The 13,614-nt window shown below is 48.0% G+C and overlaps 1 protein-coding gene across 1 annotated transcript in view; it reads left to right on the forward strand.

The window, feature by feature from the left end:
* The window catches only part of CASQ2 (calsequestrin 2), a 34,770-nt gene extending 21,673 nt beyond the window's left edge, over nt 1–13,097 (forward strand). The window contains exons 7-11 of the mRNA XM_075765248.1: nt 3,248–3,293; nt 6,014–6,068; nt 6,764–6,864; nt 7,227–7,301; nt 11,115–13,097. Coding sequence (XP_075621363.1) covers nt 3,248–3,293; nt 6,014–6,068; nt 6,764–6,864; nt 7,227–7,301; nt 11,115–11,312 — 475 coding nt within the window. The 3' untranslated portion in view covers nt 11,313–13,097. The remainder of the gene's footprint in view (nt 1–3,247; nt 3,294–6,013; nt 6,069–6,763; nt 6,865–7,226; nt 7,302–11,114) is intronic.
* The last annotated feature ends 517 nt before the right edge of the window (nt 13,098–13,614 follow it).

Below are 13,614 nucleotides of genomic sequence, written 5' to 3' on the forward strand. Positions count from 1 at the left end.
TCTCCATTCCACAGAAGGAGCCCTGTCACATCACTGGGGAAAGCTCCCAGTGCTCAGCAGGACCCAGGCTTTTTGGTGTGCTTTAAGCAGCCCTTCCAAAAAGGGCTCCCCGCTGCTGTGCCCAGGCAGGCTTCAGCACCTCTTCCTCCAGCCTTGCACAGAATTTGGGATTTGCTGAGCTTCCACTGCAGCCTGGAGACAGGAGCTGAAGCAGGTGCCCAGGAGGAGCCTGTACGCAGCCTCCCGGCTGATGCTTCCCTGGGCAGCTGCAGGCGGTGGTGGGAAAGTTCATCCTCTCCCGAGCAGGTCAGGAAGCCAGCGTGCAGCATCGTGGGGTCACTCATCCAAGGTTGTACAGCACATGGGTGTCCAGCTGGGGTTGGTGGCCAGGTGCCACAAATCCAAAGTCTCAGCCCAGATTTTGCTCTCAGTTGCACAAATACAAATTAGATGGTAGTTCCTCTGCCTGCAGGAAGAGGCCTCTGGGTTTATGCCTGTTTCGCATGCAAAATGCTGGGGTTGGACATCCCACCCCCCCCCCCCTTCTCTGTAATTGTGTGGCGATGTAGGGGCTGAATTCTGCTCCCTCTTACTCATCTAAACCTCATGTACCCCGCTCCCTCCAGCATATGGAAGTAACCAGAGTAAATCTTTAGTAACTCTGCAGCAATCAGTACAGGTGGGTGTGATCAAATCCTTCTCCCTGGGTTTCCTTTCTCATTTTTTATGTCATTTCTATTTTGATGCTGAAAGTATCTGGTTGTAATGAGTTTGGCAACTGAATTATGCATTGCATCAAAAGAGTATTCCTATTTGTTCAGTTTATACCTGCTACCTAATAACTTCTCTGTGCACCTACTAGCTTTTGTGTTAAGAGGAACAATAACTAGCCATTCCCTGTTCGACAATTTTTCTTTTTTATCATTCCCAATTTTTAGACCCTCTGCCAAATCCCTCTTCAGTCACCTCTTCTATAAGATAAAGAGTTCTTGTCTATTTAATCTCCACCAAACAGAGGTCATTCCATACCTTCATTCACCACTGCCATGTTTCCATGTCCCTTTTTCAGTTGTTCCATATCATTTCTGTGATGGGATGACCAGAACCACACATACATTCACTGTGAAGGTGCATAGTGTGGCTGCCTATTGCCATAATGGCATGATGCATTTTACTCCTTAGTAATTTCCCAACTGTTTGTAACCTTCTTTTTGCCTTTGGTCTTTGGAGCTGATGCTTTCTCAATTTGTGACAGCTGGACCTCTTTCCAGAGAGGGAATAATTAATTATAACTAATTTAGAACCCATTATTGCACCTGTATAATCAGGGTTGTTTTTCTCCAAGTGTGTTACTTCCTATGTGTATCTATCATGCAGACACTCGAGTCCCAGGAGATCCCTCTGTATCTCCTCATAGTCAGGCCTGTGTTGGTCATCAAAGAATTGGATATGATAAGCAAGCACTGCCATATTCCTATTTCCCATCTTTTTCAGATTATGTGAGAATGTGTTATGCATATGATCATGCCAAAGCATATGCTATGAATCTTAATTGGTGTCATGGTTTAACCCCAGCCGGCAGCTAAGCCCTACACAGTCACTTGCTCACTCACCCCACCGCAGGATAGGGGAGTGATTTGGAAGAGCAAAAGTGAGAAAACCTTTGGGTTGAGATAAGACAGTTTAATAGGTAAAGCAAAGCAAGACAAAGAACTCATTCATCACTTCCCATGGGCAGGCAGATGTTAAGCCATCCCCAGGAAAGCAGGGCTCCATCACGTGTAACAGGTACTTAGGAAGACAAACACCATCACTCCAAACATCCCCCCCCTTCCTTCTTCCCCCAGCTTTATATGCTGAGCATGACATCATATGGCATGGAATATCCCTTTGGTCGGTTGGGGTCAGCTGTCCTGGCTGTATGTCCCCCCCCCAACTTCTTGTGCACCCCCAGCCCACTCACTGGTGGGGTGGTGTGAGAAGCAGAAAAGGCCTTGGCTCTGTGTAAGCACTGCTCAGTAAGAGCAAAATCATCTCTATATTATCAACACTGTTTTCAGCACAAATCAAAAACATAGCCCCGTAGTAGCTACTACAAAGAAAATTAAGCCTGCCCCAGCCAACTGACCATCCATCCCCACCCTTCATCTTCCAATGTCATTAATCCACAGGAAGACCCCTCTTCTGATCTAACTGCAGCTCAGTTTCTTTGTGAGCCTTTAGTAAGGGACCTTGTCCAGTGGTCCTCTGCAGGCAGCTCACCACATTGACCAACATACCTTCACCCATCCATTGTCTTGCTCAGGGAACTCCAGCAGATCCATGGCCATGACTTTCCTCTTAAAGGCTACACTTCTCATTGATGCCACCGGGTCCTGGCAATGTGCTGCTACTCCCTTTGCCAATTCGTTCTAGGACCTCAGCGACCAACACTTCCCTTTGCAACAGCTCCTAGGGCTGGTCTGCCAGGGAGACCTGTTCTGCTGGGACAGCCTCCCTGAGCATGTGATGCCTGAGTGAGCAGAGGTGCAAAGGATTACTTGTGCTTGTCTGCTATGGCCTTGTGTTCCTAGGGTGCCACTTTAACACCCCAGTCACCTCTCAGCCTGCCAGGCTCTCTGACAGGCTTCCTGGTATGGATGTGGCTGAAAACATTTACTATTCTTTTTTTTTTTTTTAATTCCCCTGTTTGAACTACTTCTCAAAAAATATATGCTTTGACGAGTCTTATGGTTTAAATTTTCTTGCCAGCAGTTATTATGATTTAAATTTTCTTCCCAGTGGTTATTCTGTCTTCTTTGCTTCAGCAGAGTTTGGAAGGATTTTTGTGGTGGAATTATGCTGGGGTAAAACCAGGAGAAAAGGGGAAGAAAGCCCAGTAGGAATGTCCCAGGGACAGCAAGACAGAAGTGAATGGGTCACCTCATGCTCTCAGCATGGACAGAACAATCTGCCATGTGTGGGACATTCACCAGTGTATCCCAGCACAGAGAGGCGTCTCATCTTCCCAAGCACAAACAGCGGCTGCAGTGGCTCCAGTGAGGGCAAGGGCAGGGTTTTACCACCATAAATAAAAGCATAAGTTCACCTACTGTGCCCCTGTGCTTGCATTCAAAACATGGTGGCCAATGGCACCAACTCCAGCCACCAACCAAACATGCCACGGTCACCTTTTCCATGATGCTGGCAGCGTCATGTGTGACGGTGCTGGACTTGTCCTCAAAGAGTGTTTCTGTTTTCCTTTCAGGGCCACCTTGCGGAAACTGCGGCCAGAGGACATGTTTGAGACGTGGGTAAGCATGCGTAGTGGGAAGCCTTGCATCCCCTGCTAGCTCCCAACAAGAAACCGCTGCTCAAGAGCTCCAACCACTGCTCCTTTGCCTTTGCCATCATGGTGGCCACCTCATTTTTAGCTGAAGGGTTTCAGCAACGCTACCTAAACTACCTGCTTCAGTGCCTAATACCTCCACAACTCAGCCTCACCTCAGCTCCAATTTCTGGTGTCTCGGTGGGGCTCCAGTCAAGCCTCTCTTTGCAATCATCCTGTTCATTTGAAGGCATCCCACCACTCCTCATCTCCAGCAACTGCCCAGACTCTGTCCTCCTTCCCTGGGCATCAGTAATAGTTTTGTTGTTTCCAGGAGGAAAAACATCTTTCCTTCCTTGCAAAGCCACTTTCCCTCCTCTGGGAAGAAGGGAAAGCCTTGGCTGTGATGCTCAGTGCCTCAAATGCTGTGCTGAAATACTTTGCTCAACAGCAGTGGACAGCTGAGCTGGGACACGTTTGCTCGACAGAGAGAACAGGCAAAGCTAACCACGTGTGCCAGGCAGGTGCTGAGCCTTTGTAGCAGCCATGATATAGCCATAGAGAGCATCCTCCCCAAGGATGCTCTATCTTATCTAACGAGCGTCGGTGCTGGTGGTGGGTGGCTTCAGTGGCCTGCTCACTGGGTGAGCTAGGGAATTGTACTGAATGGATGACTCATGGAAATTGTACTGGGGCAATTGTACAATTCAAAATGCAAGTGAGGGCAGGCAGTTCAGTTAAATATATAGATTACGGAGCAAATTGCGCATTGATTGCACTTCTCATGGTGTCAGCAAGCTGCAAGTCAGCGATTGTGAAGAACTAACCAGCCGTTTGGCACTGATCACATGCAGACTCTCCTGGTCTGCAAGTGAGGGGGAAGAGGGAAAGGGTGAAAATTAAAGAAAAATTGTGTATAACAAATTATCCCTTCGCTGTGAATGAGTACGATGTTAATAGCCAGTCAGGGACCTTTAAGTGCCAGCTGAATGCTGAAAAACAAAGCTGAACAGGTGTTTTACAGACGCGAAGGAAGATACAGTCATTCCTCCAAAAAGCTCTGCACATTTATAACAGCATTCAGTTGCCTCCTTGCTTGGCTGTGTAACATGAAATGCTGCAGGACTCCAAAGCACCAAAAACCTTGGGAGTCTTTAGAACAACAAAGTGAGAGGTAATAAAACCAAACCAGGAGTTATGAGTCACTTAGGCATGATAGCTTTTCATTTTGTTTTGAAATACAGTTTCCGTATAGAAGATAGCTTCCTAGAGCCACTGAAATCCCTCGAAGTTTTTTCATGGGGCTTCAGTGGGACCCAAATTTCACATGCAGTGGTTTTGCTTTCATACTGAACATATTCTAAAATAACCTCAGGAAAAGTGTGAATTGTCAGCAGTGGGATGTTCGCTTTACCAGCAGCCTGGGAATACAGAGCTTGCCTCTGCTACGAGCAGGGGACTCGTACCTACAGGAGACAACAGGCTGGATTCTGATCTTGCTGCAAGTTCAGAACATCCCCAATGCCTTCACTGGAGTTACTCCAGTTTTGTTTGCTGCCTTGGAGGTCAGAATAGAGCTATTTTATATAGCTATATATATAATTATATATCGCATAGATACATTTTTTTTTTATTTCGCTGTCTGACAATGCTGCTGGCAAATATGGAGAAAAAGCAACAGTGTAGATTTTACCAGCTGTAAGTGGTCTGAACCCCAAGTAAATCTGCCTAGAATGCCCCAGTGAAAACGTATTCCCTGAAGATGCCAGCAAGGGCCCAGCATCCGCTATTGTTTTTAAAGATAATGTTTTCCACTTAATCTTTCAGGGCTTTTTTTCCTTTCAGTTTTTGATAGTGGCTTTGTCACCTCTGGGCTCAGAAGGGAAAAGAAATTAGCATTTAGATGGGAATTTTTTCTCACATTAAAACCAATTCAAATGGAAACTGGGACCGGCAGCGGGTGAGGAAGGCAAAGCCGATCCATGGGATAATTCAGCGATGACATTCATAGCAGGCAGATGATGAACGGTCCGGCAGATGCATTGGCCTTTGCCAATATCATTACCCCTTACGCACATGTCTCATGGAGAAAAGCAGTCCACCATGCTGTCATTTCCTTCCTCCACTCATCAGAGCCCCAAAATGAGCCTCCCACTCAATTCCCCTTGCTGTTCACGAAGATCCTCACCTAGAGCAGAGACCCTTCACATCCCAAAAGGTGTCCAAGTGAGCCACCTTGCCTCTCATATTGTGAGGAAACTTCCTTTGCTGGCCCTGAAGGAGCAGGTCTGGGGGCTGAGCATGGTGGCAGATATTTGTTTTCCTGCAAACCATCCCCTGGCAGCTGCAAATTTATGAGGGCAGGTGGCCTTGGGTATGGAGGATGAGCCCATATTGCCATGCTAGAGAGCCCTTGGCCTTCCCTGCAGGCAGAATTTTACCCCACACCATCAGAAGCTCCCTTGCCTTTGCCATCATGGTGGCCACCTCATTTTTAGCTGAAGGGTTTCAGCAACACTACCCAAATCAGTGCCTCATACTTCCACGACTCAGCCTCACCTCAGCTCCAATTTCTGGTGTCTCAGTGGGGCTCCAGTCAAGCCTCCCTTTGCAATCGTCCTGTTCATTCCCACCACTCCTCATCTCCAGCAACTGCCCAGACTCTCCTCCCTCCCCGGGCATCAATAATAGTTCTGTTGTTTCCAGGAGGATGACATGGAGGGAATCCACATTGTGGCCTTTGCCGAAGAAGATGACCCAGGTAGGAGGCTGTTTTCCTCCTTGCATGACTCTCCATCACTCAAGATGGTGTAGTTTCATATGCTTTGCATTGCAGAGCCCCGCACCCCAGCTGGGACGGGGAGCCCCAGCCGGCCGAGACAGGGAGGCAGGATGCTTCTGGGTGTTAATGCTAGTAGGTGCCCTAGCTGGGATTCAAATGCATGGGCTCTGGATATAAATGGATGACTGGCTGGGAAAAAAAGTCATCCCCTCCACCCATGCGCCAGGATTTGGTCCCTAACTCTGCAGCTGTCTTGCTGTGTGGCTCTGGCAAAGCGCTAAGGGCTGAGTGTGTGATGTGCATGCAGGAAACCCGTGGGCATCAGCTCCTGAAAAGCCATGGCATCAATGCTTCTCAGTGCCGTCAGCGTACCGAAAAGCCTCAGCCTCTCAGGGGCTCAGTTCCTCCCTCGCCACAAGAAAATAGTGACATTGTTCCACTCCATGGAAGGATTATGAGACTTAATTCATGTGTAACTAATTTCAATACCCGGGGAGGATGCTTGAAATTAAAAGCCTTATTATCCGAAGAAAGAGCTGGGAGACAGCATTTTAATGAGAACTATAAACAACTCCTGTGTGAATAGGGGGGGTGAGGGAAGTTGAAAACCCTGCAAGCAAAAAGTGCCTGCGTGTTTGCAGCAGAGGATTGCAGCGGTTCTTGTATCATTTCAGATGGTTTTGAGTTCCTGGAAATCCTGAAGCAGGTTGCCAGGGACAACACTGATAATCCTGACCTGAGCATTGTCTGGATTGACCCTGACGACTTTCCTCTGGTGAGTGGCAGGGGCTCCGTGCCTTTCTTGGTTTAATTCATGGATGTGTGTGTGTATGTGAGTGCACGAGCACAGGAATTGCCCCAGAGAATTTGGGACAAGGAAAGACAGTAAACTGGGCCACGGGTGATCCCTGAGAGCTGTTCATTGGGGTCTGCCTTCCAGGAAGGTGGTGTCTTGAGAACATCCCCAGAGCTGGCACTTTCCTTTGCCATGTGCGGAGGTCCAAGCTCACGTTCAGCCTCTCTTCTCTCCCATGCGCTCATGGATGCACGCTCCCCGCATCACAGCCCAGCTGGCTGAGTTAATGCAAGGGGGTCTAGCAAACATCCTTGTCTGAGCTTTGTTTCTCTCTCCTGCAGCTGATCACTTACTGGGAGAAGACCTTCAAGATTGACCTGTTCCGACCACAGATCGGGGTGGTGAACGTCACAGACGTGAGTAGCATGTGCCCAGAAAATCCAGCAATCCCAAGATTAGGGTGCTAGAAAGGATGGGATCTGAGGTGCACTGGAATCAGTGGGATTTCTGCTACTAAGTGCAGGTAGACCAGGCTTTTTCTTAGGGAAAAAGTGTAAATACTTCACCATTCCCGTGTGCTCCTCGGTTCATAATATCTCTAACACTGAGCTTCAGGGCTTCAGTCTGAGCGCATTTCTGCTGCTGAGTTGCACACAAACCATGTCTGGCGAGGAAGGACCAGCCCCTGTGGTCTGAGCTTCAGGGCTTTGCCCAGTTTTGGTTTCAAGGCCTCACATTTCCACCCAGACCCACAGCATGCACCGTTGTCCATGCCCTGCTCTGACTGCACCTGGGTGGGCTTGTGGGGGAAAAGTGTGTGTGTTGGGGGGCAAGCAAGCCGTGCTTAGGGGAGGAAGCGAGGAGAAAAAGGAGGGTGTTTTTGCAGCAGAAGCAGAATGGCCCAGCTTGAGTGTAGGAGGGAAAAATGGTCCTCGACAGATGACAGGGACCAACTGCACAGATTGCAAAAAGAAGCAAATAAATACATAGTCTTAATAAAAACATGACATAAACTGGTAATGGAGAGATCCTGCTGGGTTGAAGAGGGTATGTTGGGGTTCATCCAGGCCCACCTCCTCCTCAGCCACTGCTGTACGGGTAGTGCTGAGGGGATTTGGGTGGGGAGAGGAGATGTGTCCACCCCGTGCCCAGTGGCAATGAAAGGTTTCCACGCCATCCCACGGCTGGCATCTCTGCAGAGGGAGAGCTGCACAGGCAGATGCTGCTTTGGCATGGCTGCAGTGGTAGTGGTACCCACAGCATCCACAGCTGAGCTATCAGGCCAGCTTTCTAGCAGCTGCTGATTTTTTGCTGGCCTTCAAGCCAGCAAGCCATGGGACTGATGTCAGGTTGCCTGCACAATATGAACTTTTAAGGCAGATGGGAGAGGAACTTGTCTGACCCCACTAGCAGAGATTTGGGGAGAGCTGCTGAGTGCAATGTAATATGCATCATGGCCCTGACATGACCATGGAGAGAAACCATTTTTCCTCTTTCTGACAGTAACAGTCCACATGATCAGAAAACACATAATGTGGCATGCTCCAGCCTGGCTCACTTATTACCTTAGTTTATTTTTGATGGTGAAGTGCTGGGTGTTTTGATCTCTTTAAAATGAACCTGTGTGGGTATGTGAGTGTCTCTGGGAGCAGAAATCTCTCCACTGCAGAAGTGTTCATAATTTGGTGTTTGACTTCTTTGTGTTTGACATTTCAGCCATATGGGAACATGATGTTTCATTAGAAGAGAGCAGAGAAGGACTTAGAGTTGGGACAACTGGCCAGGGTTGGGCACAGGTCCTGACCCTGCCACTGACCTTGCTCCTGACCCCCCCATCCTCTCTCCTGTACCTCCCCAGAAAAAAAGGGACAGCAAGGGAGATGATTGTGTCTCCTATTATAACAAATGCTGCAAGACCATAAGATGGGAGATGTGGTAGGAGAGGCAAAGCGATGGTGTTATGAAGAAAGTGGAGACTCTGGATCTTGCCCGTCCCATTAAGGGGAATGAGAGGAAAGTGCACAGGCTGGCTTGGGAGTTATGGAGCAGATGTGGTGCTGGCTGGATGTGAGTGGTGCTTTACCTGTAATAGAACAGCATCTGGCAGACTGTAGGACAGACACCTAGAGAGTGGGGACCCAGTGGGTTAAGGCTTGTTAGCAGAATTGTTAAGAGCGAGACAAAAGGGAAGAGGGCCAAGATAGCATCTGTCACCTAAGATCATGAGAGAATTGAACAGACAAGCCAGAACTAGAGCCCAAGTTTTTCAGTCTTTTGCCCTTTTTACTAGTCCGCAGTATCTTATATCTTCATTATATTTACTACAGCTGGCCATGTTTAAGTCATGTCAAAGCTACATTAAACAGCTATCAATGGAAATTGATGAAGTAGGATTGTCAGTGGCAAGAGAATCGTATAGAAAGCAGTATTAGGCAGGAACTTATTATCCCACAGTCACTCAGAGACCTGTAAAAACTCATGCATTATCTAGCTTTGATATAGTAAATGTTTCAGGTTGTTGATTATAGTATTTGCAGTTTTTATTTCATTCCTCTTAAGTCTGTTTTCTATTCCTCAAGAGAGAGATTTAAGAAAGTTCTAGGTTGGCGGGTGATATCTAAAACAAACACTGAGCTCATTTCATTATTCTAGTGTTACATCACTGCATTCAGCCAAGTTACACAGGTACAAAGTGGGGCTTACACAACAGAGTAAAAATAAACACTGCTGTTGGCTTCGGTGGACATAACCCCTGTGACCCCATCGCTTCTCTAAAAACTTGCCAATACAAACACCATTGCTCCCAGCAGCCCCCACTGGCCCATCACATCATAGTCGCTCAGGACTAGGGCCGTGATGCACTGCAAAGTATTGCAGCTTTATTTGCACAGCATCTTCTCTAGGTGCAGTGGGCCCAATCCTGTTCCCCTTATTTAAAGGTGTCACTTTTTGCTGCATGAGCAGGCCTGAGACCGGGAACAGGATCATTTACATGAAGCAAGAGCTGCATGCCTCTCCGTGGCTCTTTTTTAATTACAGTTTTGGTGGTTTAGGAGGAAAATATTGTAAGGGAGAAACAGCTTTCCTTGAGCAGAAATTGCTCTGGCTTTTTAGCAAGCCATACAACAAAGAGAATTAGGTATCAGGGAAAGAAGTGAGGAGCATTTGCTAAAGCTGGTAGTTATCTTCTGGAATATGAAAAGCACTTGCTTCTGCAACATCAAACACTGAATGAGCTAACCTCACAGCACCTCTGCGAAACAGGAGGCTGATCCTATTTTATGGAGGGGAGACAGTGAAGGTAAAGAGTCTTACCCAGGCATTTACCCAAGGAACCTATAGCACAGCAGGGATAAAATCTTTCAGTCCAGATCTCAGAGACCATCTAAGCTATGCTTCCTGTCCCTGGGTAACAGCTACAATTTAGACAGCATCTTTTCACTGCCTTTTAGACAGCATCTTCTCACTGAATCCCCCCCATCCCCTCCAGTTTATGGAAGTAATGCAGACAGCTGTAGAGAAAGAGCAGAGGGCACCTGTAGTCCAGGGCATCAGTGTGTTTCCCCATTCTTCAGATGGAGCACGGTTGAGATGATCTGAGGAAAGGTTCTTCCAAGAGAAGGAACTGCTATCACATATGGAGAGTCCAGAGCAATGTCCTGAGGCAAAGGTGATGGTAGAAGAGGCTGGGGAGAAGGGATGCTGACAGCAGGGTGTAAAGGCTGAAAGGAAGAGGTCCCAGACGGTCTCTGTAAGGAAGGAGAGAAACACTGTGATGTCCTGTGAACTGGGGTGATGCAGGAGGAGCTGGTATAGGTCTCTTTACGCTCTCTTTATGTAGACTTGGAGTCTACAGAACTGGCCAGACAGGGTGAGGACAATGCATCAGGTGGCTGATGCTCTTGCTTATAGGTGTAAGCAGTGCAGGAGAGGAACGAGCAGACATCTAACCCAGGGCAAACAGTACCACATACTCATGGAAACCCATTGACCAGTCCCACTGCTTCTAGACAGAAGTGACAGCGCTTCAGGGGGAATGGTAATCCCAGTGTGTGGGAAGAGAGACACTGTGGCTGAGCCTGCCCACAGGCTGTGGCAGAGAGGGAGATAATGCCACCACCACCCCTGCATCCTACCTGTGATCCAACCCTTACCCCCCCAATAGCAGCAACCTGATTTCTTCCCTGTGTCTGTGAGGATGGCTAATCCCCCATCACCTGTCCCCTCAGGCTGACAGCATCTGGATGGAGATCAGAGATGACGATGACCTCCCCACCGCCGAGGAGCTGGAGGACTGGATAGAGGACGTGCTTTCTGGGAAGATAAATACTGAAGATGATGATGATGATGATGACGACGACGACGACGATGACGATGACGACGACGACGATGATGACGACGACGACGATGATGATGATGATGACTAACTGTGACTCTGTGCCGTTTGACTTGTAGGGACTGAGAGGACTCCCCCTGCGGCAGGTCCTTCCATCGGAAGATCTGTGACCGTCAGCAAGCACCACTGCTCCTCTTCCCCTCCGCCTCCTGCCCCGCTCCCCCTGCCTCTGCCCTTGCTGGGACTCCCTGGCCTGATTCTCAGCGGTGCTGAGCCACCGGGCCTGCCCCTGCGGCTGGCAGCACCTGCAGGCACCCAGCACCGCTGTAAATCATGCCTCCTTAGTAAGGATAATAGGAATCTGCAGAGAATCTGCCCCCAGTGCCCCAGGGCAGGAGGGAAGTGCCTGCCTGCTCGCTGCCAGAGGGACACAGGGAGCCAATTTGTATTTTTCCATGCTCATCAGCCCAGCACTTGCATCCAAAGACCAAATCTCACTTCAAGACATAGGGAAGGCCACTATAAAGTTTAGTCCTTTTATTAAAGACAACACTCTTTGCAGCTACTCTGCCAAGACCACTCAATCCTGCAAGTTCTGCTGCGGGAGTCTGTAGCTACTCATTAACATGCTAGGAGCAGCAAAAAGCTTTGGGAGGAGAGGAAGGCTTTAGGGGTGCTAAGTTTTCAGTGATTCCATACAATGACAGGATATTCTTGTCTGGTGGAGCAATGCAAAACTAAACACCATGGTCCCTGTCTGAACCTCTTTCTTCTTGAAAGCTCAGGCGAAAGATGGGGTAAGTGCAGGGGGTCTGATACGGGACATCAAAGCTTGCAAGTTCCGTGACCTGCTGGAAAGGCTGATACAGGTCTAAGCCCAAACTGTTGAGGCTGAAGATCATGGCACTGAGCCAAACTGTTTGTCTTAACCCCAAAGAAACACCAGTGCAGACCCCAGGCCAGTTCCAAACATCTGCAGCCAGGTCTGGGCTGGTCCTGCCTTCCCTTTCAGGTGAACCTCAGCTGGATTGAAGGTGGTGCACATGAGATAGACAGCACATCTGTGAATGTGGAAACATTCATAGGGGCCTACCCTGAAGCCCTTCTATTCCCCATGACCTTCCAGCTTTAGCTGACTTTTAATCCAAAGCCTACATACCATCTTTTCCCATGACCGAGATGTTGGGCGGGAACACATCCATCCATCCATCCAACCATATTAGATGCTCGATAACGTGCATTGGGCAATGAGCAGTGAAAGGATTCAAGCTGTTTGGCTCTTAAGTATTCAGTTGCACAGTTACTCCCTGCTTAGAGACTCGGATGTCCCATGGTAGCCTGTGAGAAGCCTCTTTTGACTGCAGACTGAGAAGGAGCTCAGGGCACCAGTTCGCAGTCAAGGGGGTCAGTCACAAAGCAAAGGGCCAGCAACTCAGTCCTGGTGAGTGCAGCACCATCCATGTGCAGGTCACTGCGACAGTGTTAGGTCTCCCTGCTTTCCCATGCCGGCAGATTTCAATTGTCTTAGCTTATTAGGTTTGACAATAGTGCAATGAATGGAGAGTCTGGAGATAGTTTTATCTTTATAAATACATTTATAAATATGTTCTCCAGTCATTCAGACTTGTTAGCATAGGTAGGGTACACATGTCCTCTCTTGCTACAGACAAAAAATATTGTTCTGACCTTTCTTAAAGTGGTTTACGTCAGAGGTAAGTGATGTTAACGGACATAACAGTGCGAGGGACAGAAGAATCAGAGCTCATTTTATGAATGCGAATCGGCCTGATGAGAAACAAGGTTTACACACTATATATTTCCTTTATCAGATGAACTGCAAAGCAAGATTTTATAGATTATTTTTTTCCTGCCTGTTGATCAGTCTCTTTGACTCTCTCTTTCTCTCTCTACATTAGCTGAAATAGAAATTTGAAACTACTGGTATAAAAAAGCTGAAGTACTGATATATTCCTATGTGTGCCATATCCCCTTGGTGGATAGTGCCAGCATGAACAACACGCAGCTGGATATCTATATATCTCTATGTATGTGAATGAATACTGTGCTTACATGATACATGACCATAGGCCACGTTAGCTCCTCATTGAACATCAAATGCTCAACACATGCTTTTCAGACACGGTTTATTAGAAGAATAGACAGGACAGCAAAGCCCCCAGGTCAACTCTTTGCCCTTTCTTGCTTGTTTATGATGCATAAGCACTGCCTAGAAGACTTGAACTAAGTGTTTTTGGGAAGACCATCCACCTGGTCGCACTGGGGTTATGAACAACTCAGTCCCATCCTAGAGGACCTGGTGGAGACTTTCAGAAGGTTCAAAATGCAGAGTGCTCTCAGCCTGGAGGTCCACTCCTTCACACACTCCTCTCTCC

This window comes from Balearica regulorum, chromosome 1 (assembly GCF_011004875.1).
Source record: "Balearica regulorum gibbericeps isolate bBalReg1 chromosome 1, bBalReg1.pri, whole genome shotgun sequence".
Classification (NCBI taxonomy): Eukaryota; Metazoa; Chordata; class Aves; order Gruiformes; family Gruidae; genus Balearica; species Balearica regulorum.